Genomic DNA, 26,370 nt, shown 5'->3' on the forward strand with positions numbered 1-26,370 from the left:
AAGAAAGAAGCTTGCTCTTTTTGCCTGCTTGTTCTTACTGGCAAGTCCATTCTTTCAATGGCATAAGAGGCTACCACTGCAGTATTCCAGTGTATACTGAAGAACAGCTGAGACATTCAGCCTAGTGAAGTGAACAACTGGAGTCTTGAACTTTCAGTTGGTTGATAGCCATTGTTGACTAGCTGGATATACACAGCTAATATATCCATTATAACTTCATATATATCCATTTATACCCGTTATAACTATATATTTACATATATAAAATTCCATACCACCTATAAGCTATTCTAATAAATTCCACATGCATCCATATATACCATTATAATTCAATACATATAAAACCACATATATACACATATATCAGTTCTGTTCCTCTAGAGAACCTAAGGAGACTTTTGAAATCCAGAAGAATGCATTTTACATGAGATGGCCATGAGGCCAGGGGGCCAAGGGTAGGATGTTGTTTGAATGTGTAATGCTCCCTCAACCATACACTCATTTTATTAACACTTGGTTCCCAGCTGGCAGTACCGTTTGGGAAGGTTGTAAAGCCTTTTGGAGGTGGAGACTTGCTGGAGGAAGTGAGTCAATGGGGGCAGGCAGGCCTTGAGGTTTTATAGCTTAGCCCATTTCTTGTATATTCTATGCTTCTTGATTGCTAATACTATGTGATCAGATGCCTCTGGAACAGCTACATACAATATGACTCACTGGCCCTGTAGCCCCCATTCCTCACATGGACAGCACAGCTGTGCCACAGTGATCACTTCTGTGTTACAGGGTAGCCTCCTGCTTGTTTTAGACCTACCAATTGAAGTGCCCCACAGAAAGCCTGTTTAGATAAATGCCCCAGGCCCAAGAAAGACCTTGATTTCTCTTCACACTCTGTGTGTGTGTGTGTGTGTGTGTGTGTGTGTGTGTGTGTGCACGCGCGCCCCAGAAGGGCCAGTACCCCAGGACACTTTCAAGCAATAAAGCCTTTGTCTCCACCTTGTGTGTCTTCATCACTATGATCCCAGGATACAGGCATTGTTCCCAGCACCTCTGAAGGCACTATACAAGATTAGGTTATTTTATTTGCTTTTATTTGCCTTTGTTACCATCAGTAACAAAACCATCAGTATGGTTTTGATGGTTATACAGAGCTCTAGACTCAAGCAATTACTGTCATTCTAAGCACCCCCAAGCAATGGTATTTGCATGTGAGGTGTTCTCTGTTTATCTGAAGCAAACCATCTTAGTCAGTGCTCAGTTCCAACTCCTAGGCTGTGTTGGCTTGCTCTTCCCAAGGCAAACGGCACTTCGGTTAACCCAATGTTGTGGTTTGACTATGAAACATTCTTAACAAGCTTATGTGTTTGAGCACTTGGTTCCCAGATGGTGGTGTTTTAGAAGGCTGTTGAAACATTAGGAAGTACAGTCTTGTTTGAGGAGGTGTTTTTTGCAGCCTAGTCCCACTTCCTGTTCACACTCTGTTTCCTAGCTATCTATGCAATGTCAGCTTCTTGCTCCTGCTGCGATGACTTCTCCACCATGACAGACTGTTTCCCCCTTCCTTAAGTTATTCTTCAAGTATTTTGTCACATCAATGAGACAAGTAACTAGAAGGTAGTTATAAATACCAGTTAAGGCCACATGATCACTTACAGAAACAAGGATTGCAATTACAGTGAGTATTTCTGTATTTGTTAAGGATGTCTGTGCATATATTAATATATGTATTAAGCAGATATTTGCATTTTCTTTATTTTTTACAGTATCATGTCAGTTGAGATAATATCAGTAGTTGTATTGTGAATCTATATTATCATATTTAAGTTAGGGGATACTAAAAGACTAAGCATTCCTCAAGGGACTTTGCCATCTATTCTGGAGGAAGGATAATGCATTTGCAATTTTATGAACAATGGTTTTATCATGTTAAGTGAAATTATGACCTTGTTATTATCTCCATTTGGAAATTGAGCATGACATAAAGATTTGTGATTGTTAAGTTGACAAGAGATGAACTTATGATGGTTAATATTTGTGGTTAACTTGGTTGTGTCTGGGATCAATTTAAAAACTCATCTTTAAGTAGGTCTGTAAGGGTATTTCCTGAAAGGATTAACTGAGGATGGGAGAACCTCCCACAGAGGAGGCAACACATTCTAGAGGCAGTGTAGATATAAAAGGGTCTCATGGAAAAGTGGGATGCTTTTTTTTTCTTCTTTTGTTCAAGAAAGTGTTTTTCTGTTTAACAGTCTTGGCTGTCCTAGAGCTCTCTTTGTACACCAGGCTGGCCTCAAACTCACTGATACCCACCTATCTCTGCCTCCCAAGTGCTGGGATTAAAAGTATTTGTCACCTCTGCCTGGCAGGACAGCTTTGCAAAGGCTGAATTTGCCTTATTGCCACCACTGCCTGGCTTCTTCTTCTTCTTTTTTATTTGCAATACTGTTTGGCCAATAGCTTAAGCATATTTTTGATAACTCATATCTTAAATTAACCCATCTCCACTAATCTGTGTATTGCCACGAGGTTGTGGCTTACCAGGTAGTTCCGGCGTCTGTCTCTGGAGGGGTTACATGACCGCTATATTCTTTCTTGAGCCCAGTTATTTCCATATTAAAAGATCAAGACCAGAGGTATTCTTTCATGTTTCAGAGCATGACTAACAACTCCACTTGGCCTCCAAGATGTATGTCAAGAAGTATGATGCAAGATTTCCACAGCACTCATCATGGTCCAAGCAGCAGGGGTAAAACAGAAATGTGACCCATTTGGCAATTTTAGAGGCTCAAAGAACCATTTTCAGCTCAGTAAGGAATAGTCCAAGTGGATGAAGAAGGAGGAAACTGGCTGGAACTACATTTGAGTCAGAGCATAAGAGACCTCAATGAACCATCGGAAAACTTTTTCACTTTGTATATGATGTAGCACAGGCCCAGGAAGATTATGTGTAGCTTCAGGTAACATTTAACCAAATGTTACCCAGACCTCCAGGGATGAGTGAGTACCAAAGCAGTCAGGGGAAATTTAAAATAAAGGAAGGACCTATGATTCATCTGTGAGAGTTTTGAATTAACAATTTAAAAAGTAGCACTAAAGTTCCGTAAGAACCTCAGCAAATTTCAAGGAAAACTGGACAGTGTGGTACAGACAAACAGGAACAGGACTTCTGAGAACTGCTCCAATGTAGAAGACATCCATCCATACTTGGGAGCTTCAGGGTACACAGTGGTGTTCTCATGCTTCTTTAACACAGCTTCAGTAAACAGACAGTGCAGATATTAATGTAAAAATATATGAAAGCACATTATAAACAGTGTCATAGACTGTTTATTACAATTCACAGAAAGGACAAGACACTGAGTATGTGATGGGTTCCTTCTTAACACCAGGGTCTTGTTCTGTGGTCGGCACAGTGAACGGTCAGCGTTGTGTTGGCTCCCCCTCCTCACTGAGAGCATTGCTCAGGCAGCCCTGCAACACATAGCACAATGGCCAGCCTCAGCCATGTCTCTAATGTCAAGATGGCTTTGTTTTGCTTGAGTAGTCAAGAGGGCTATAAGTATGAACTCAACCAACCCCGAATCAAAAATATTGAGAAAAAAATTTTTAAGTCATATGACAATGCCAAGTAAGTTTTAAAAGGGTATGACAACTATTTGTATATTGTACTCTGCATTGTAAGTAATCTAGAGGTGATTTATATATACACTGTCCATTTATGAAAGAGACTTAATCACTTTTAGACTTTGGCATCTTGAAACCAATCTCCAAAGATGCCTAGGAACAAATAATATAATGTTCTAGAAACTGGGAGGATACTAATTGTGAGGTAAGCAAAACTCTAAATGCATTTTTCTTATTTAAGAAATGGAATTCTAAATGTAGACCCAGCTACTCAAGAAGCTGAGCCAAGAGAATCTCAAATTCAAGACTAGCCCAGGCATCCCTAGGCTAGTGAGACCCTGTTTCAAAAATGTTTTAAAAATAAAAGGTGCAGGGAACTGGAGAGATGGCTCAGTGGTTAAGAGCATTGCCTGCTCTTCCAAAGGTCCTGAGTTCAATTCCCTGCAACCACATGGTGGCTCACAACCATCTGTAATGAGATCTGGTGCCCTCTTCTGGCATGTAGACATACACACAGACAGAATATTGTATAAATAAATAAATATTAAAAAAAATAAAAGGTGCAAGGTGCGGGGATATAGCTCCGTGTTAGAGTACTTATCAGATATACACAAGGTCCTAACTTCAGTCCCTATACTGCTAAAAGTAATTTTAAAGGCATATGCCTAATTTACATACAGATATACTGCCTCAAGATGAGTTTTGCTGTTTTGTGACTGTTGCGTGCTAAATCAAATTCAATAGCTGAATGAGTACACAAGACAAATGAGGTTCACTGGCTCTTTCGCCAATAAGTGCCATGGTAAGAAGGCGCTCCACATGGCACAACTCTATTCTCTCTGTGGAAAGCACTCTATTGGATATCATTAAGGGCTCAGAACAAAGAGCGATGCCCAAGGACTTAACTGTGTGCAGAAATAGACTGATGAGTTCAGTTCATATAGCTATCCCCTAGTTGTGAAAGAAAATGTGGTCTTAACAACAACCAAAAAAAAAAAAAAAAAAAAAAAAAGAAAGAAAGAAAGAAAAGAAAATTGAGCCAGGCAGTGGTGGTGCATGCCTTTAAATCCAGCACTTGGGAGGCAGAGGCAGTTGACTTTCTATGAGTTCAAAAGCAGCCTAGTCTACAGAGTGAGTTCCAGGACAGCAGAGTTGACACACAGAAAAATCCTGTCTTGAAAACACAACAAAAAAAAAAAAATAAAAGAATTGATAGGTTCAGACAAATCAATACACTCATAGGATTTTTTACTTGATGAAATTATTTTCTGACCTTGTCAGGTGTGTTGGTACACACTTTTAACCCCAGCACTCAAGAGCCTAAGGCAGGAGGATCAGGAGTCCAGGGTCTTCTTTTGCTACATAACAAGTCCAAAACCAGCCTGGGATACACGAGGAAGAAAATAAACAAAAGTAATACTACTACAGAAAGTCTCTCCAAAGGATTTCCAGTGTTAGAAGGGAACCTGCTTTTCTTGTGTATGTAGACATGAGAGAGCAGCGGTTGGAATCAGAACATCGAGAACTAAAACATGCATTGTTTGTGGGAATTCAATTAGATGCTGACCTTTGAGCTAGGTCAAACGCTTTGTCACCAAACCAGGAAGCAGCTTCAGTACTAACAAGTCGTTGCCTTGTAGATCAAAACAGTCTTTCCACTAACAGCAAGCAGCATTGGTTCTTTGGGTAAATTTTAAATAGAACCATATGGCTTTTAAACTATATGAAATCAATCTCTCTCTCTCTCTCTCTCTCTCTCTCTCTCTCTCTCTCTCTCTGTGTGTGTGTGTGTGTGTGTGTGTGTGTGTGTGTGTCTGCTTGTCTGTCTACTTGTCTCTTCTTCCTTCTCTCCGATAACAACTCACTATGTAGTGAGCTGGCCTCAAAATCACAGTGATTCTTCTACCTCAGCCTCCTACATGTGAGCTACACCCAGGTTGAAATTTCTTATATGAGGCATTGCAGAAAGGAAAGAAAGTAACTAGTGGTACACACCTTTAATCCCAGTACTCAGGAGACAGAGGCAGACAGATCTCCGAGTTAGAGACCAGCCTGGCCTACAAAACGAGTTCTAGGACAGCCAAGGCTACAGAGAAACCCTGTCTCAAAAAACAAAACAAAACAAAACAAAACAAAAAGGAAGAGATGTTTCCCTTAGAAAGGATTTTCCTTCTGATACACATACAGACATGTGAAGGGTGGAATCCACATGCCCATACCTGTTTCTTAGAACCAAAGCCCTTGATCACACTATGCAAATGTTCTACCCTAAGCAGAACCCCAGTCACAACAGTTTACTTTTTACAAAATATTTTTTTACCCCTCTTCTGAAGAGTCTACGGAAGAAATTTCTCTTTGGTCTGAGAATGGAGGGACACATCTTCTCTTTTTTATGTGATGGCAAATCTCCCTCATCTTCATTTTCATTGATGTCCTTGAAACATCCAGATTCAATCATCTGTGTGCACAGAAGACAGGATGGACTTTGGAGACACCAGGAAGTCAGTGATCTCCCCGCATTATTGGCTCCCACCCAGCATCTGATGACAATGTGGGGCACATCATAGTTTCCAGACCTTCTCTGGCTCCACATTCCTGGATTCCCGGTTTCTGACCTCTTCTTGGAATAAAGTGGCCTCTTGTTCCCCTTTCTCTAAGTGAACTTCCCCCGAAAAAAAAAGCTAATTCCAATGGAGCCAAGCAGCCAGTTAGTGCTGCTAAGGAAGATTGACTCCAGGGTGACAGGCAAATCCTAAGATCACCTTTTGCCTGCCTCGTGTAATTGAGACCAGAGTAGCTGTCATGCTTCTGGAACTGCTGACACGGTCTTGGTTTACCCATCATCTAGTCCTCCTGGTCAAATCTTTTGCATAAATGTATTTTGCAGACACACACACACACACACACACACACACACACACAGAGAGAGAGAGAGAGAGAGAGAGAGAGAGAGAGAGAGAGAGAGAGAGAGAGAGAAGTCATTGTTGAAACTAGCATAAACCTACTCTGTTAGAAAGAGCAGTACCTCATTCTGCCAGGGGATGGTGACACACCCTGTAGCAAATTGGGTGTAGAAGGCTTCATCGCTGCTGTCCAGGTTGACTCCTTTCACAACAGAGAACTGCCCAATATCCAAGATATCCTTACAATAAATGGCCTGAGGCTGGGCACCAAGAACAAAGAGAGGCATCAACCTGTGAGACAACTAGAGTAACTCTTGTTTTGTTGTATGGTTTTGTTTCTTTCTGGATTTTTGAGACAGGAATAGGTAGCCTAGGCTCTCCCTGAATTCACAATCTGGCTGCCTTGACCATCCCCAGATGTTATATCTAGCTTATAAAAGATATTTTGCTTTTGTCAGCCGCTGAGAATTGAACATAGGGCCTGCACATGTTGGGCAAGCACTCCACCACTTAACTACATTCCCAGTCCTAAAGTAGCTCTGAGATCCCTTTATTACAAAATCCACACATATTTCCTCCTACCCTGTTCACTACCAAGGTTCTTTCAAACTAATTTTCTAGTATCTTCCGTGACAGAGCAGTTCCTGTCACTTTTCTCAGGGCACTCTCAGTGTCACAGATCTGATGGTGTCTCTTTTCCAGTTCCCCCCACCACCACATGTGTTCATGAGGACCCCTTTTCTTCTCTGCAGAAGAAAACAGATTACAACTATAGAAGAAGGGGATGAGTTGCTTCTGTAGGGACACAGAGAGAGCTGTAAACAGGCATAGAGACCACCAGCTGTGGGATCCACTAGTTTTACATCACTTCTGGCCTACCTGCAAAGGACCTGCTTAGCATTTTGATGAAAAGTAGAAACAACTTTCGTGCTAGCAATTTCTCCTCTAGATTAAGTAAGCATATAGGGCTGTCAAAACCCAGGCCTCCATTCCAGCAGAGCTTTGCTTGCACTTCTGGGACTAAAGAGAACACAAAGCACAGAACTCTACAGCTAAGGAGCCTTCACCTACTACTGCAAAATACACTAACATCAGGACTAACAGTCCTGATGAGTCACTGCCCCGTTTGCTGGGTTGAGCAAATGATGAGTGTCAATAAAGTGGTAATCTACAGGTCACTGGTCAACCTGTTCCTATTCTCGTCTATTCCACAAAGTGAAGGATAGAAGGACTGGCAAGCCCTCTCTTGGAACAGTCTAAGCCAAAAGCCCAGACCCATACAGCCCTACAAAACTAAGAACCTTAATTCTGCAAGCAAAATGTCCAGAGTTTGCTCAACTGCCTTCAAATGGGGCAAATTGTTTAAACCAAGAACACAGACAGTTTAGGATGAACCCAGTTCAAGGTGATCTCCCTCCTTCCCAAGACCACGTTTGACCCAAGCAGCCCCGTCTCCAGACCTGACAGCTATATGAAGTCCAGGTCATCATGCTAATCACTTTCCCAGCATGTGCCAGTCAGTTTGTGTTCCTGCCTATCTCTATAAGCAGAGACACTCCCTTGTTTACTTAGCTCTACCTTTGCTTCCATACCTAGATCTGTGCTGGAGATAGTGGATATGCCCTGAATAGCTCAAGTAAAACTTACTCCCAAGGAAGCAGTTACACTATAACAAATATGATGGATATAAAACAAACACAAGTTTTGAAGAAGTTTTACAAATAAAAATATCTCAATTGAGGTGAGGAAGGGAAGTCAAAAGGGGAGGAGAAGGGGAGAAGAGAAAGGGGAAGGAAAACTTGAGGAAATGGGATAGTCAAGATGGAGGAAGGGCAGAAACTGAGAGCAAGGAAAGGGATATCTTGATTGAGGAAGCCATTATGGGGCTATCAAGAAACCTGGCACTAGTCAAATTCCCAGGAATCCACAAAAATGACCCCAGCTAAGACCCTAAGCAATAGTGGAAAGGGTGTCCAACTGGCCTTGCCCTGTAGTCAGATTAATGGCCATCTTACATGTCACCATAGAACCTTCATCCAGCAACTAATGGAAGCAGAGGCAGAGATCCACCGTGGAACACTGGGCCGAGTTCCCAAAGTCCAGTGGAAGAGTGGGAAGAGTGAAAGTATGAGAAAGAAGTCAGACCTTGATGGGGATTCCCACTGAAACAGCTTACCTAATCTAATGGGAGCTGATCAACTCTGCCTGGACAGAAAGAACCAGCATAGGAGCAAACTAGGCCCTTGGAATGTGGATGACAGTTGTATGGCTGGGGCAGACTGCGGGGCCACTGGCAGTGACACCAGGATTTATCCCTATTGCTTGTACTAGAATTTTGGAACCCATTCTCTTTTGATGAATACCTTGCTCAACCTAGATACAGTAGGGAGGTCCTTGATCCTTCTTCAAAGCAATGTGCCTTACTCTCTCTGAGAAGTGGATGGGGGGTTGGGTGGAAGGAGGAGCAGATGGAGGGAATGGGAGGAGGAGAGGGAGTAGGAACTGGGATTTGTATGTAAAATGAAAAAAGATATTTTTTAAATAAAATAAAAATAGAAAAAATATCAATTATGGATCTAAATTCCAACAATGAAAATTTAACTTATCTTTCCAATTTTAGAATGTGTCTATAGTTGACTGCTAATGGTGGAGTACAGGCTATCTTCATTCAATTATCCATCATCAGTAGTTCACTTACTATGTACTATTTTACCACGTTCATTTATTATGTACTATATTATATACCAGACACTGACAAGCACCAGTCCCTGTACTTTTGGAGGCATAACCATTTTGGTCTCAATAGCATACTCATGAGGAAGCGCACATGTGACAGCTCCAGAGGGATGCACATTCCAGAACAAAGCAGTTGTGTACACTCAGTGCAATGAGTGAACACAGGTATGAAGGTGAACAGAGTACTGAGATCTGATCAGGAATACTGGTACACAGAGAGCCTTGAAGAGCATGCCAAGGAGGTCTGAAATGGCACTGAGAATTGGGAGGACAGGAGTTTGGCTATCCCATCAGTGACAGACTGCACGCCCCAGGCCTGGGAGTCAGAGAACTACTAAGGTCTGCCTGAGGCTGTGGAGGTGGTGGGATATAGGCAGAAGAAGAAGCAGAAATAAATAATAGATCTCATAGAGCAGAACTCACATGCTGCCTGCATCAAGTGTGTTTTAACCAAAAGACTGTCATGGGAATCAGTGTTTTGGGGACCTAGTTACTCTAGGTAGCATACTTACATCAGGATAGAAAGGGGGATCTAACATATTTGCTTCCAGCCTGCTGAAGTTAATGTCCTTGAACACTGGGTGCTGCTTTACAGCAGCAGCTCCATCTCCATCATTCTGACAGCCTAGTCGATGTCTTGGATCCTTGATGAGTAACTACACAAAAGAGAAACAGTCAAGTGAAGCTATTAGGATTGAAATGTAAACTCAAAACTGTCCTCTTTAACAACCTAAGAAGTAGGAGTGGGGGCTGGAGAGATGGCTCAATGGTTAAGAGCATTGCCTGCTCTTCCAAAGGTCCTGAGTTCAATTCCCAGCAACCACATGATGGCTCACAACCATCTGTAATGAGGTCTAGTGCCCTCTTTTGGCCTGCAGACATACACACAGACAGAAAATTGTATACATAATAAATAAATAAATAAATAAATAAATAAATATTTTTTTTTAAAAAGAAGTAGGAGTGGCAGAGAGGACATATATTCAAACAAATAGCCACTACAGTTTCCAAGTATCAACCACACTGTACAATTTCAGACTTAACTAAGTAGGTTATGGTTTCACAAAAGGTAAAACTCAAGTCTTGCCACGAGTGATCAAGAGATGGAAGCTTGAAATGCTGTGCCTCATTGTGTACCCCTTTAATCTCAGCACTTGGCCAGAGACAGGTGGATCTCTCTGTGAGTCTGAGGCCAACCTGATCTACATAATGAGTTCTAAGCAAGCTAGTGTTATACAGATGCTATCTGAAAAACAAAACAAAGAATCCAGCAATCTGAATAAACTAACCTTCAAATAAAACATGTTATAAAAACTAAGAGATAATTATTAAGGAAATAGAGTTATGAATTCAGAAACAATATATTAATGCCATTGAATTTATAAAAAGAAACCTTTATTCATTAGAGTACTAAGGACCCCAAGTAAGTAAAAAATTTAGTAAGCCCCCTTTTAGAAACTGTATAAACTTAACTCCCTGTCTCTGTCTCTCTCCCATCTCTATCATCATCTCTGCTTTCCCTCCTTTTTAGTTTTATTTATGTACTTGTGTGAATGTAAGTACATGCCACAGTGCATGTGTGGAGGTCGGAGACAGTTTTCCAGATCAGAGATCTATCCTTGCCTTCCACTTTGTTGAGGCAGAGTGCCTCATTGTTTCTGCTGTTGTACTGTGTATTCCAGGTTAGCTGACCCCACAAACTTCCAGATGATCCTCCTATCTCTACCATCTTTTCTTATCCTAGGAGTACAGGGATTACAGATGTGTGCCAGCACATCTGGCTTTTGGCATAGATTCTGTAGATAAAACTCAGGTCATCAGGCTTATGTGATGAATTTTTGAACCCACTGAACCATCTCCTGGGTTTTTTCAAGATAGGATCTTGTAGTCTAAGTAGATGTCGAAATCGTCATATGCATATCTGTACCTCCAGAGTGCTGGGGTTATAGCCATGTGCCTACTACACATCTAACAGACTTTTAAAAGTATTCTTTACATTTTTATAACTGTCACAAATTCAAATAAGCCTTTCTTCACAATTATTATCACTCAAAAAAGATTGGCTCCAGTTCTTGTCCCTCTGCATATCCCCCTCTCTGCTCTCGAGCAAGTTATCTACGTATCCTAAGATGCTTTCCTACAATCCATCTGTGGGAAATTTAACCCATTGTTTAAGAGCCGTTTCTCTTCTCGGTAGTTACTGAACATGAAGGTTAAATTTAGCTGTTAAATGAACACAATCTAGGGAGTCTTAAAAAGCATTGCCCAGATTAGGCTTACTTGTATGCATTCTTTTTATTTTATTTTTATTTTTAACTCTCAAACATTACATCCTAACCAAAGTTTCCCCTCCCTCCACTCCTCCTAGTCTCCCTCCTACTTCCCCTCTCCCCCAGATCCACTCCTCCTCCATGTCCTTTCAAAAAGAAAGAAAACAAACAGGCCTCTCAGAGATATCAACTGAATACAGCATAAGAAATTATAGTAAGACTAGACACAAACCCTCATATCAAGGCTGGACAAGGCAACCCAGTAAGAAGAAAACAGTCCCGAGGGTAGGACTTCTGGCATTCTTGTGAGGGATTTTCTTAATTGAATTAACTGAAGTAGGAAGACCCACTCTTAATGTGGGCTGCACATTTGATAGTCTGGGTCCTGGATTGAATGGAGATAGGTAGATGAGAACTGGTATTTTTGTATTGTTGTTGAGGGTAGATGTGATGTGAATAGTTGCTTCAAGTTCCAGCTGCCTTGACTTCCCTGCAGTGACAGACTATAACCTGCAGTTATGAGTCAAATAAGCCCTTTTTCCCTTAAGTTGTTTTTATCAGGGTGTTTTATCACAACAGGAAAAAAAAACTAAGACAAGGAATATGTATCTCAACAACTTACCTTCATTACTTGATCTTGTCTCATCTGCATCTTATAGACAACAGACTGAGGCTTAGAGAGGTAAGACAGAGGATGCTAAGACGAAGCCAATTGCAAGTTAGCCTACTTACAAAAGCTGTTCTTTATCTGGGTGGTGGTGGTGCACACCTTTAGTCCCAGCACTTGGGAGGCAGAGGCAGGCGAATCTCTAAATTCAAGACCAGCCAGGTCTACAGAGCAAGTTCAAAGATGGCCAAGACTACACAGAGAAACCCTGACTCAAAACAACAATAATAAAAAGCTACCCTTTGTTCAGACCCTACATTCTTCCCCAGGGCCTCTGGCATAACAAGAATTTCATTCTTGAAACTCTTGAGCCCTTCTTAAATTTACAGTACCCAAATTCTGCCTCCTGTTAGTCATTCTTATGAATGTAGGCCTAAGATTAAACTATGAGCTCTTTGGGGGCAGGCTCCATCTCTGCTTTCACATTACAGCTCTGTCAGTGTCCTGTGTACAGCAAGCACTCAGTCAATATTTACAAAGCCAAATGCAAAAGTAGCTTGATCAAAACACTGAAATGCTGTCAGCTACAAGCTGAGTAGGCTAGCTGGGAAGAAAGCCAGAAGGATTCCACAGCTCAGTGACAAATCCGTAACACCCACCATTTTGTATATATAAACAAAATGAAGCACTCCAAATAATTATTCCCCAGATAGTATCAACTCACATAAGTTACCAGTAATAGGCATAATTGTTGGCCATTCTCACATCTACAAAGGCCCACCCCTTTATCTCCTACTTTGTCAAGCCACTCTCTCCCTGAGTCACAAACTAGGTTCCTCAGGACCAGCATGGTCTCACCAGATGCTTCTCAAAAACTTTCTTGTCTGTGTATCCCTCCAATTGCCCTAAGCCTGGTCTGGGATGCCTCATTTCCAACAGCCCACAGCTCACACTTGGCTAGAATCACCTACTGTCTTTCTACTTGCCTTTCCTTATGTCACTTTTCTTCATCAACTTAAGACTGTATGATCCAGTACTCAGTTCTCTTTTGCACTCAGCGAGCTTCCCTGCAAGTCTCCGTACCTGCTTCATCATACCTGCCTGCCCAAAGTGGAAAGCAGGGCAAAGATAGCTCTCTGCTGTCTCCAGGCCCATGTCCCTGCACAGAGCAGGGCAGGAACAAAATACCAATGGATTACGGAAAGCATCTCCCTATGCACACACTTGATGCCTATGAGGAAACCTCTTGCTTCCCCCAGGTCTTCGGCTTCATCTTCTCTAAATGCTGCTGCGTACCTTATCTGCACCCATACTCACAACATTTCTCCCCCTATCCTTTCCCCGATGATGCTGAGGGAATAAGAAAACAGAAGTTCCACTGCAAATCTACCACTTTCACAGCCCCCAAACTATGAAAGGGAACTGCTCACAACTTCCTTGTACACTAGGGCCTCTCTTTCCCCTACCCAAGGCTTTTGATCTAGCAAGTACACCTCCCCTACACAAGTAGTCGTGTTTCCCCCATTAAATGCTGCTACTCTGTCAGTTTGGGATTCAGCCTTGCCCCCTCTTTAACCACTTCAGCAATTCCTACAAGATCCATCCAGAATCTGAACACTTCTCACATCTGCCCTTCTATCAATGCTATCCATGCCACATCTACATACACACATTTTCTTCAGCTCTTTGTCCCCCAAATCCTACCAAATATGGTGTCTCATCAGCCCCCATGCTTCTAATTCCAAATAATACGCATTGTTCTCTGGCAGCCAGTACATTTGTCATATCTGTTCTGCTTACTGTTAGAGGCTACCCACCCTGCAACAAAATGAGAACACTGAAGAAACAGGATTTCTTCCCTCTCTTACTGACTGCTGCAGTCCTAGTGCCTAGGAGAGTACTAAGAAGATAGAAGGTATTTCCTTGCTGAAAGAAAAACTTTAAAGATGATACAAAGGACAGGCCTCAAAAGAAAAAAAGAAAGCCTATAGGCACAATATTAAGGTAAGCAAGTGACAATTTTTAGTGTATAGGCAGTCAGCAGTTGGTGAAAAACTGGGTGCCCTGAGGGCAGATGGCACCCATTTGCTTCTGGTTCATTCTGTCATCATGGGTTAAAATTTGTTCTCTGGCATCATCATGTCACATGGAAGGTGACAGTCCTAAAACAATAATCAAATCTGTAAGGTACATGTCAGTCTAGCCCATACATTCCTTCAAATCAGAGTGTCTGTGATGATTTTTAAAAAAATGGCAGACAAGATCGGGCTTGTTCAGGGTAATATGGCCAAAGACATAGCCACAAACTCAGCCTTACAGAAAATACTAGAAGGAAAATCACAAACAACCAAGGAAGCCAACAACACCCATAATAACACAAGCATCTGACAACCCTCCACCAGCACAACTCAAAGAATGGAAACACACAAACACTACCACCAGAAAAAATAACCGGAGTTAACAACCACTGGTCATTAACATCACTTAATATCAATGGACTCAATTCACCTATAAAAAGGCACATGTTAAAAGAATGGACACGAAAACAGGATCCAACATTCTGCTGTTTACAAGAAACACACCTCAAACTCAAAGACACACACTACCTCAGAGTAAAGGGTTGGGAAAAGGTTTTCCAATCAAATGGACCAAAGAAACAAGTGGGTGTGGCTATACTAATATCTAACAAAATTGATTTCAAACTAAAATCAATCAGAAGAAATGGAGATGAACAATTTATACTCATAACAGGAACAATTTATCAGGAGGAAGTGTCAATCCTGAATATCTATGCCCCTAATATAAAAGCACCCACATATGTAAAAAAAAAAATACATCAAGCCCCACACACTAATAGTGGGAGATTTCAACACTCCTCTCTCACCAGTCTCACAGGTCAACCAGAGAGAAACTTAACAGAAAATAAGAGAACTAACAGATGCAATGGACCAAATGGACTTAACAGACATCTATAGAACATTCCACCCAAACAGAAAAGAATATACCTTCTCAGCATCTCATGGAACCTTCTCAAAAATTGATCACATAATTGGTAACAAAGCAAACATCCATAGATACAAAGAAATTGTACTAAAGACCTGTGTACTATCGGATCACTATGGAATAAAGCTAAAATTCAACAACAATTCTAACCCAAAAACCCTACAAACTCATGGAAACTGAACAGTCAACTACTGAACCACCCCAGGTCAAGGAAGAAATAAAGAAAGAAATTAAAGTCTTCCTTGAATTCAATGAAAATAAAGACACAACATACCCAAACCTATGAGACACTATGAAAGCGGTGCTAAGAGGAAAGTTCATAGCACTAAGTGCCCACATAAAGAAAACGGAGAAAGCACATATTAGAGACTTAACAGCACACCTGAAGGCTCTAGTAAAAAAAGAGACAGATTCACCCAGGAGGAGTAGAAGACTGGAAATCATCAAACTGAGGGTTGAACAAAACAGAATAGAAACACAGAAAACAAACCAAAGAATCAATGAAACAAAAAGCTGTTTCCTGGAGAAAATCAACAAGATTGACAAACCCCTATCCAAACTAATCAAACGGCAGAGAGAGAACACGCAAATTAACAAGATCAGAAATGAAAAGGGGGACATAACCACAGACACAGAGGAAATTCAGAGAATCATTAGATCTTACTACAAAAGCCTATATGCCACAAATTGAAAATGTGAAAGAAATGGATATTTTTTTAGTTAAGTACCATATACCAAAATTAAATCAAGACCAGGTGAACAATTTAAATAGACCTGTAAGTCGCGAGGAATTAGAAGCTGTCATCAGAAACCTCCCTACCAAAAGAAGCCCTGGACCAGATGGTTTCAATGTAGAATTCTACCAGGACTTCCAAGAAGAGCTAATACCTATACTCCTTAATGTGTTTCACAAAATAGAAACAGAAGAGTCATTGACAAACTCCTTTTATGAAGCTACAGTTACCCTGATACCAAAACCATAGATGCAAAAATTCTCAATAAAATACTGGCAAACCAAATCCAAGAACACATCCAAGAAATTATACATTATGATCAAGTAGGCTTCATCCCAGAGAGGCAGGGCTGGTTCAACATATGAAAATCTATCAATGTAATCCATCATATAAATAAACTGAAGGAAAAAAAGCATATGATCATTTCATTGGATGCTGAAAAAGCATTTGACAAAATTCAAAATTCAACACCCTTTTATGATAAAGGTCTTGGAGAGATTAGGGATACAAGGTTTATTCCTAAATATAATAAAAGCAATATACAGCAAGCCGACAGCTAACATTAAATTAAATGAAGATAAACTCAAAGCCATTCCACTAAAATCAGGAACACGACAAGGCTGTCCACTCTCTCCATACCTCTTCAATATAGTGCTTGAAGTTCTAGTAATGGCAATAAGACAGCATAAGGAGATCAAGGGGATTCAAAGTGGAAAGGAAGAAGTCAAACTTTCATTATTTTCAGATGACATGATAGTGTACATGAGCGACCCCAAAAACTCTACCAAAGAATTCCTACAGATGATCAACACCTTTAGTAATGTGGCAGGATACAAGATCAACTCCAAAAAATCAGTTGCCCTCCTAGACACAAAGAACAAAGATACAGAAAGGGAAATCAGAGAAACATCACCTTTCACGATAGCCACAAACAGCATAAAGTATCTTGGGGTAACTCTAACCAAGGAAGTGAAAGATCTGTTTGACAAGAACTTTAAGTCCTTGAAGAAAGAAATTGAAGAGGATACCAGAAAGTGGAAGGATCTCCCATGCTCTTGGATTGGGAGGATCAACATAGTAAAATGGCAGTTCTACCAAAAGCAATCTATAGATTCAATGCAATCCCCATCAAAATCCCAACAAAATTTTTCACAGACCTTGAGAGAACAATAATCAACTTTATATGGAAAAACAAAACACCCAGGATAGCCTAAACAATCCTATATAATACAAGTACTTCCAGAGGCATTACCATCCCTGACTTCAAACTCTATTAGAACTACAGTAATGAAAACAGCTTGGTAATGGCACAAAAACAGAGATGATGACCAACGGAATCGAATCAAAGACCCAGATATTAACCCACAAACCTATGAACTCCTGATTTTCAACAAAGAAGCTAAAATTATACAATGGAAGAAAGAAAGCATCTTTAACAAATGGTGCCGGCATAACTGAATGTCAACCTGTAGGAGAATGAAAATAGATCCATATCTATAACCAAGCACAAAACTCAAGTCCAAATGGATTAAAGACCTCAATATTAATCTCATCACACTGAACCTGATAGAAGAGAAAGTGGGAAGTAGTCTGCAACACATGGGCACAGGAGACCACTTCCTACATAGAACCCCAGTAGCACAGACAATAAGAGCAACAATGAATAAATGGGACCTCCTGAAACTGAGAAGCTTCTGTAAAGCAAAGGACACTGTCATTAACACAAAAAGGCAACCTACTGAATGGGAGAAGATCTTCACCAACATCAGACAAAGGTTTGATCTCCAAAATATATAAAGAACTCAAGAAACTAGACATTAAAACTCTAATTAACCCAATTAAAAAATGGGGTACTGAACTGAACAAAGAATTCTCAACAGAAGAAGTTCAAATGGCCAAAAGACACTTAAGGTCAAGTTCAACCTCCTTAGCGATCAGGGAAATGCAAATCAAAACAACTTTGAGATACCATCTTACACCTGTCAGAATAGCTAAAATCAAAAACACCAATGATAGCCTGTGCTGGAGAGGATGTGGAGTAAGGGGAACACTCATCCATTGCTGGTGGGAATGCAAACTTGTGCAACCACTTTGGAAATCAGTGTGGCGATTTCTCAGGAAACTGGGAGTCAACTTACCTCAGGACCCAGCAATTCCACTCTTGGGAATATACCCAAGAGATGCCCAATCATACTACAAAAGCATTTGTTCAACTATGTTCATAGCAGCACTATTTGTAAGAGCCAGAACCTGGAAACAACCTAAGTGCCCCTCAATAAAAGAATGGATAAAGAAGGTGTGGCACATATACACTTTAGAGTTTTACTCAGCGGTAAAAAGCAATGACATCTAGAATTTTGCATGCAAATGGATGTGATGCGGGAGAATTGTCAGTATTCTGTCAATCATATTTTAATAAAACGCTGATTGGCCAGGCAGGCAGTATAGGCAGGAAAACCAGACAGGAAGGAGAGGTGATGCAATGAGAACAGGAGAATTCTGGGAAGCAGAGAAGTTCCTCTGCCACTCCTGTGCAGACCACCGAAGAGGCAGCATGTAACTTGTCCTGCTGAGAAAGGTATGGAGCCATGTGCTAACATAGATAAGGATAATGGGGTAACATAAGTTATAACAGCTAATAAGTAGCCTGACCTAATGGGCCAATCAGTTTATAACCTTATGGAGTCCTGTGTGTGATTTTCTCTTTGGGATTTGCCGGCTGCGGGGTACTGGGCGGGACAGAAACCCCAACACGCCAGCCCCTCATGTTACATGGATGTAAATAAAAAACACTTTACTGAGTAAGATAACACAGACCCAAAAAGATGAATATGGTATGTACTCACTCATTAGTGGATTCTGGCCATAAATAAAGGACATTGAGCCTATAATTCATGATCCTAGAGAAGCTAAATGAGTAGGTGAACCCAAAGAAAAACATATAGTTATCCTACTGGATATTGGAAGTAGACAAGATTGCCAGGCAGAAGTTGGGAGCATGGGGGTGGGGGAAAGGTGGGGGTAAGAGGAGATGGGGAGAGAGAAGGGAGAAGGGGAGGATTGGGGAGAACTTGGGGGAATGGGATGGTTGAGATGGAGGAAGGGTGGAAATGGGAACAGGGAAGTAGATATCTTAATTAAGGGAGCCATTTTAGGGTTGGCAAGAGATTTGACTCTAGAGGGGTTCCCAGGTATCCAAGGAGATGTCCCAAGCTTGTTCCTTGGGCAGCAGAGGAGAGGGTGCCTGAACTGGCCTTATCCCATAGCCACACTGATGAATACCTTGCATATCACCATAGAACCTTCATCTGGCGATGGATGGAGATAGAGACAGAGACCCACATTGGAGCACTGGACTGAGCTACCAAGGTCCAAATGAAGAGCAGAAGGAGGGAGAATATGAGCAAGGAAGTCAGGACCATGAAGGGTGCGTCCACCCACAAAGAAGGTGGGACTGATCTAATGGAAGCTCACCAAGGCCAGCTGGACTGGGACTGAACGAGCATGTGATCAAACCAGACTCTCTGAATGTGGTTGACAAGGGGAGGCTGACTGAGAATCCAAGGACAAAGGCACTGGGCTTTGATTCTACTGCATGAACTGGCTTTGTGGGAGCCTAGTCTGTTTGGATGCTCACCTTCCTAGACCTGGATGGAGCGGGGAGGACCATGGACTTCCCACAGGACAGGGAACCCTGACTGTTCTTAGGAGTGAAGAAGGAGGGGAAGGGGGGAGTAGAGTGGCGGGGAAATGGGAGGAGTGGAGGAGGTGGAAATTTTTAATAAATAAATAAATAAATTGGCAGAGACAATATTCTCATTTCAAAACACATTAGAAATTAGTTTTATAATGAATTTCACATAAAATGAGTCTTGTTCAAATGAACAAAACTCAGCAGCTGTTTTCTGAAAACAGAGTGACTTGACACCATTCTTCCTTTCACTAACATCAATATAGGAGGGGAGTAACTAATTTTCCACTGCTTTGCTCTAGTTAATCGACTGGTCATTTCCCAAGCCTGGGCTAGGAACTTTGCTCTCTGCTCTCATTGTCTACCTGAGATGAAATTACAGGCAAGAACACCAGGAAGATGGCTGGTTACTAAGAGGCCAGGCTGAATTCACCTGCACTGGATTTTGTTGCTGAACCAGGGTTATAAGCTGGGAAGTGGGTCGCTGTCCTGCTTCTGAAGACTGCCTGCCTACTTGACTACTGTCTTCTGAACCATCAAAAGAACTAGATGAAGCAAGGAAATCATTTCCCCATCTCTGTGGAAGCTGACCCACCATGCTGCAGATGGACTTGGCATCCTCTGAAAACTTCTCCGAGTACTCCTCAGTTTCAGTCTTCACTCTTCTTTCCAGCTCCTCCCGGCTGACTTTCTCTTTGTATTTTTTGAATGGAGAGTGTCCCTCAATCATTTCATATAGCAGACAGCCAAGTCCCCACCAATCAGGACTAAATGAATACCTTTCATTATTGATAATTTCTGGAGCTACATAACAAATATAGAAAATTTTTTATTAAACTTTAGTTTTACATACTTATGACTAATTCCCAAGCAATATATTATTTATTTAATGTTTGTTACAACATGATCTAAGAACCTTAAAAACATGCTAAGTTAAAAAAAAACACAAATGGCCAAAGATCATATGATTATATTTATATGGCATTTACAGAATATACAAATCCAGAGAGACTGAACAGAAACTTATGGTTGAAAGGTTCAGGAGTAGAAAGTGATGAATAGGTGGTTGCTAATACATCATTAAAATCTGAAGTGAATAAAAAATGTTCTGAAATTAGACAAAGTAATAGTAATGATGGATGAACAATTGTAAATAGACTAATATCCACTGAATTATACACTTCAAATAGTTGGATTATTTGATGTGTATAGGACAATTGAAGCTGTATCTATATCTATAGTTTATAAACTTGACGGCTGCAGGGTGGGTAATATGGTAAAATGGTACTGGAAATAAAGCTTGCCTCCTGGGGTGCTCCCTCCACTCGACTGTTCCCATGGGTGCCTCAAGTGCAGTGCCATCTGTTCCCAAGTCAGAAGAAACCCCAGAAACCTGCAAGGGGAGGAATTTCAGGCTCTGAGAGACCCACCATGCCCTTAGAAGCTACTAAGGGTAGGCTGGAATTCATTGCCCATACATCTTTGAAATAATCTGAACATGATTGATTTTCCAGGAATCAGGTAGGTAGCATGCATGGGATGCTAGCTGCATGAGGAAACAGTGGCCTTTCTGATTCTGCCCTCACAGAACCACAAAAACTTGGGAGTCTCTATGGACACCACTCCTAGTTATAAAAAGAAGGCTGCAGACTTAAAAAAAAATCCTCAGACACTCTGGATCAGTGGTTCTCAATGTGTGGAGCGCAATTCCTTTGGGGGTTGACTGCCCTTTCACAGGGGTAGCCAAAGACCATCGGAAACACAGATACTTGACATTGCAATTCACAAGAGTAGCAAAATTAATTATGAAGAAGCAGCAAAAATAATTTTATGGCTGGGGGTCATCACAGCATGAACTATATTTAAAGGTCACAACATTAGGAAGGTTGAGAGCCATTGCTCTAGATGCTCAAAGCATTTGCAAAGATGCCAGGCTAACTTTTAATGTTAGATAACATTAGAAAGTAATGGAGTTCATGTTAGGAAACAGTCATTCTTCAGGGAAGCAGCATCAGTTGTCATTCTAACAACCTGAGCACTCATGGGCTCAGCCATTGATGCACAGACAACTCAGGTGTTGGGATATTTTTACAGTCTCTGTTTCCCCACTTATTTTGTATATCAGGGTTCCTTAATTTTTATAACTGAAAACTAGATATTTTTCACAGTACCAACTACAATTTTTACATACAGTTCAGATTTCTTTGTCAACATGTAGCCATATTATCAGTTGCTTTAAAAAGATGTCTCATAGCTCTCTGTTCCTTCAGAGTCAATCTCCAGTCTTATCCCCAGCTCTGCAGCAGAACACCGGGGCAAGCCTTCCTTGCCTTGTTCACATCCCCTGTGGATCCCACAGATCATCCCCTTCTAACTGCCCCCTCTTGTTGCTTTGTCCCAGTACCCAACCCTAGCAGGAACCCATACTCCCTCAAGAGTCACACCTGCGAGGACAAGTAGGCTGACAGTGGATCGACACCTCTCCTTCACTCCTCCAGATCCAGTCCCTCCAGTCTCATCCCCAGCTCTATAGCAGAAAACTTGCTGCAGTCTCCCTTTCTTCTCTGACCTTATGAAAAACAGATCATAAAGATCTCCTCCAGACTTCTTTCCCTGAACTCATCCTAGCCTCCCAAACCTAGCAGGCATACCCTGGGAATACAACAGCTGAGCATGCCAGGAAACAGGTCCAGAAGAAATTCCCTATAATCACAACACTCTCCTAAATTTTAGGGATAAAGTAGAAATCAAGGGAAAAATACTCATTTAACAGAGACAAAATGAGACCTTTTTTTGTAGACTTTGATATAGAAGATGTCAGCCCAGACTACTATATCCAGCAAGACTCTAAATTACCATAGATAGAAAAATAAGATATTCCAAGATAAAATAAAATTTAAGCAATACTTTCTATAAACTCAGTCCACAGAGAGTGCTAGAAAGAAAATTCCAACACAACCATGAAAACACAGAGAATAAATAATCCCAGACTATTAAAATTCAAGGAAGGGAAACATATGCATAAACACACACACACACACTAAGATCACCACCATAAACAACAAAACAAAATTCAACAATCATTGGTCATTGAAATCTTTCAATATCTCTGTCTCAATTTCCCCTAATAAAAAAAACAAAGACTAACAGAATGTATGCAAAAACAGGACCCACTCAATTCCTGCATCCAAGAAATACACCTCAACATTAAAGATAGACATTGCTTCAGGGAAAAGATATTCCAAGCTAATGAACCTAAGAAACAAGCTGGTGTAGCCATTTTAATATCTGATAAAACAGACTTCAAACCAAAACTAATTCAAAGAGATAGGTAAGGATACTACATACTTATTAAAGTAAAAATTCACCAAGAAGACCTTTAAATTCTTACCATCTATGCCCCAAACACAAGAACACTCATTTTTGTAAAAAGAAACACTACTACACACTGGTGGTGGTGGTGCACGCCTTTAATCCCAGCACTCAGGAGGCAGAGGCAGGTGGATCTCTGTGAGTTCGAGGCCAGCCTGGTCTACAGAGTGGGTTCCAAGACAGGCTCCAAAGCTACACAGAGAAATCCTGTCTCAAAAACAAAACAAAACAAACAAAAACAAAAACAAACAAACAAAAAAGAAACACTACTACAGCTTAAATCACATATTGACCCTCACACACTGATGTAGTAAGCTTTTCCATTGGACTTTCTCGGACTACCAGACTGTAAATAATGACACAGAGACTTATTATTAATTATGAAAGCTTGGCCTTAAGCTTTGGCTTGTTAAGTTATAAGTTAAGTTCTTATAACTTAATTAACTCAAATTTTTTTAAAATCTACATTCTGCCACACGGCTCAATTATCTCTCGCACCATATGTCTGACTTGCTCCATGTCTCGCTGACATCTCCCTGCATCTCTTCTTCCCAGAGTTCTCCCTACAGAAATCCCACCTACTTTCTCCTGGTTAGTTATTGCCCATTCGGCTCTTTATTAAAGCAATCACAGTGATACATCTTCATACAGTGTAAATAAATATTTCACAATACTCTGATAGTGGGAGACTTTGATACCATATTCTCACAAAGGAACAGGTCATCTAGAAAAAAAAACTAAACAAAAAAATGCTAGAGCTATCATGCTATAAACCAAATGGACCTATCAGATATTTACAGAACATTTCACTCAACAATAAAAGAATATACCTTCTTCTGTGCACCCCATGGAACTTACTCCAAAATTGACCACATACTTGAACATAAAGTAAGTCTGAACAGACACAAGAAAATTGAAATAACTCCCTGCATCCTATCAGATTACCATAGATTAAAGCTGGATATCAATAACAATATAAACAAAAGAAATCTTACAAAATCATGGAAACTGAATGACGCTCTACTGAATGAAAAATAGATCAAAAGATAAAAAAAAGACTTTCTAGAATTGAATGAAAATTAATATACATCATATCAAAATATATGGGACACAATAAAAATAGTTGTAAGAGAAAAGTTCATGGCCCTAAGTTTAAAAAAAAAAATGGTGTAATCTCATACTAGCAACTTGATATCACACCTGAAAACTCTCGAACAGTGATTTTCAACCTCAAGGTCTTATACTACGATTCATAACAGTAGAAGGAGCAACAAAATAATTTTTGTTGGGGGTCACACTACAACATGAGGAACTGTATTAAAGGGTCACAACATTAGGAAATTTAGAACCACTGCTCTAGAACAAAAAGATGAAATCATACCCAAAAGGAGTAGATGGAAAGAAATAATAACCAAGGACTGAAATCAATAAAATAGATACAAAGGGAACAACACAAAGAGTCAATGAAACAAAGAGTTCTTTGAAAAAAATCAGTAAGACTGACAAACCCTTACCCAAATTAACTAAAAAGTATGAGAAAGAGAATATCCAAATTAACAAAATCAGAAAGGAAAAGGAGGACCTAACAACAGATACAAAGGAGATCCAGAGAATCGTAAGAACATACTTTAAAAACCTGTCTAATACAAAATCTGAAAATCTAAAAGAAATGGATAATTTTCTCCATATATACCACTTACCAAAGTTACATCAAGATCAGATAAGCCATTTAAACAGATCTATAACCACATAGTGAAATAAAAGCAGTCATTAAAAGTTTCTCAGCCAGGGGCTGGAGACATGGCTCAGCAGTTAAGAGCACTCACAGCTTTCCCAGAAGATCCAGGTTCAATTCCCAGCATCCATATTACAGCTCACACCTGTCTGTAATTCTAGTTGAAGGGGATCCAACACACTCACACAGACACACATGCAGGCAGAACACCAATGCACATTTTAAAAAAAGTTTTCCAACAACAACAATAAAAAAGTCCAGGGCAAGGTGTAGCGCAGAATTCTACCGGACTTTCGAAACAGGGATAACACCAACTCTCCTCAAATTGTTCCATAAAATTGAAGCATAAGGAACATTGCCAAATTCTTCTATGAGACCATAGTTATCCTGATACCCAAAACACACAAAGTTCCAACAAAGAAATAAAATTACAGACCAATTTCCTTTATGAACATGGATGCAAAAATACTCAATAAAATAGTTGTAAATTGAGTCCAGAATCACATCAAAAAGGTCATCCACCATGTTTGTCTTTGTTAGTCTTGCCTACTGCTATAAAGAGACACCATGACATGGCAACTCTTATAAAGGAAAATATTTAATTGGGTCTGACTAACAGTTTCAGAGGTTTAGTCCATTATCATTAATAGCGGGACATGCGTGGCATACAGGAAGATATGGTACTAAAGAAGGAGCTGAGAGTTCTACATATTGATCCACAGACAGTAGAAGGAGACCTCTGTGCCACACTGGGCATAGCTTGAGCATATAAGGCTTCAAAGACCACCTCCATAGTGACACACTTCCTCCAACAAGGCCACACTTCCTAGTAGTGCTACTCCCTATAGGCCAAGCATTCAAGTACATGACTCTATGGGGGCCAAAACTACGCAAACCATCACAATGATCAAGTAGGCTCCATTCCACAGATGCAGGGATGGTTCAATATATGAAAATCAATAAATGCAATCCATTATATAAACAAAACGGAAGAAAAAAGCCACATGATCATCTCATTAGATGAAGAAAAAGAAGGCCTTTAACAAAATCCAATGCTCATGTTAAAAGTCCTGGAGAGATTAGGAATACGAGGGATATACTGAAACATAATAAAGGAAGTTTACAGAAAGCCTATAGCCATTATCAACTTAAATGAAGAGAAACTCAAGCAATTTCACTAAAATCAGGAACAAGATAAGGTTCTTGTTCTCTCTCCATATCTATTCAATGTAATACCTGAAGTCTTAGCTAGAGCAATAAGACAACTAAAGGAGATTAAAGGGATAGAAATTTGAAAGGAAGAAGTCAAGAAATCTTTGTTTGCAGATGATACAATAGTATACATAAGTGACCCCAAAAATTCCACCAGAGAACTCCTATAGCTGATAAATACTTTCTAACCAAGTAGCTGGGTACAAAATTAACTCACAAAAACAAGTAACCCTCCTATATAAAAATGACAGACTGAGAAAGAAATCAGGGAAATGACACCTTTCACAACAGCTTCAAATAATATAAAATCTCTTGGATAACTCTAACCAAGCAAATGAAAGACAATAAAACAATAAAAACTTCAAGTCTTTGAAAAAAATTGAAAGAGATAACAGAAAATGGAAAGATCTCCCATGTTCATGGATTGATAGGATTATCCATAGTAAAAACGGTCATCCTATCAAAAGCAATCTACAGGTTCAGTGC

General features: G+C 40.3%; 1 protein-coding gene across 7 annotated transcripts in view; it reads right to left on the reverse strand.

The window, feature by feature from the left end:
• Nucleotides 1-3,301: 3,301 nt before the first annotated feature.
• Grk4 (G protein-coupled receptor kinase 4) overlaps nt 3,302-26,370 on the reverse strand; it is a 79,607-nt gene continuing 56,538 nt past the window's right edge. For 5 of the 7 annotated variants that reach the window (XM_085692019.2, XM_048414799.3, XM_048414803.3 and 2 more), the window contains 5 exons: nt 20,161-20,369; nt 9,773-9,916; nt 6,647-6,784; nt 5,942-6,079; nt 3,302-3,468 (listed from right to left, as the gene is read on the reverse strand). In XM_085692019.2, coding sequence (XP_085548145.1) covers nt 3,418-3,468; nt 5,942-6,079; nt 6,647-6,784; nt 9,773-9,916; nt 20,161-20,369 — 680 coding nt within the window. In that variant the 3' untranslated portion in view covers nt 3,302-3,417. The remainder of the gene's footprint in view (nt 3,469-5,941; nt 6,080-6,646; nt 6,785-9,772; nt 9,917-20,160; nt 20,370-26,370) is intronic. The other 2 variants (XM_085692020.2, XM_048414802.3) reach the window with 1 other exon arrangement.

Source organism: Myodes glareolus, chromosome 8 (genome assembly GCF_982192425.1).
Source record: "Myodes glareolus chromosome 8, mMyoGla1.1, whole genome shotgun sequence".
Taxonomy (NCBI): domain Eukaryota; kingdom Metazoa; phylum Chordata; class Mammalia; order Rodentia; family Cricetidae; genus Myodes; species Myodes glareolus.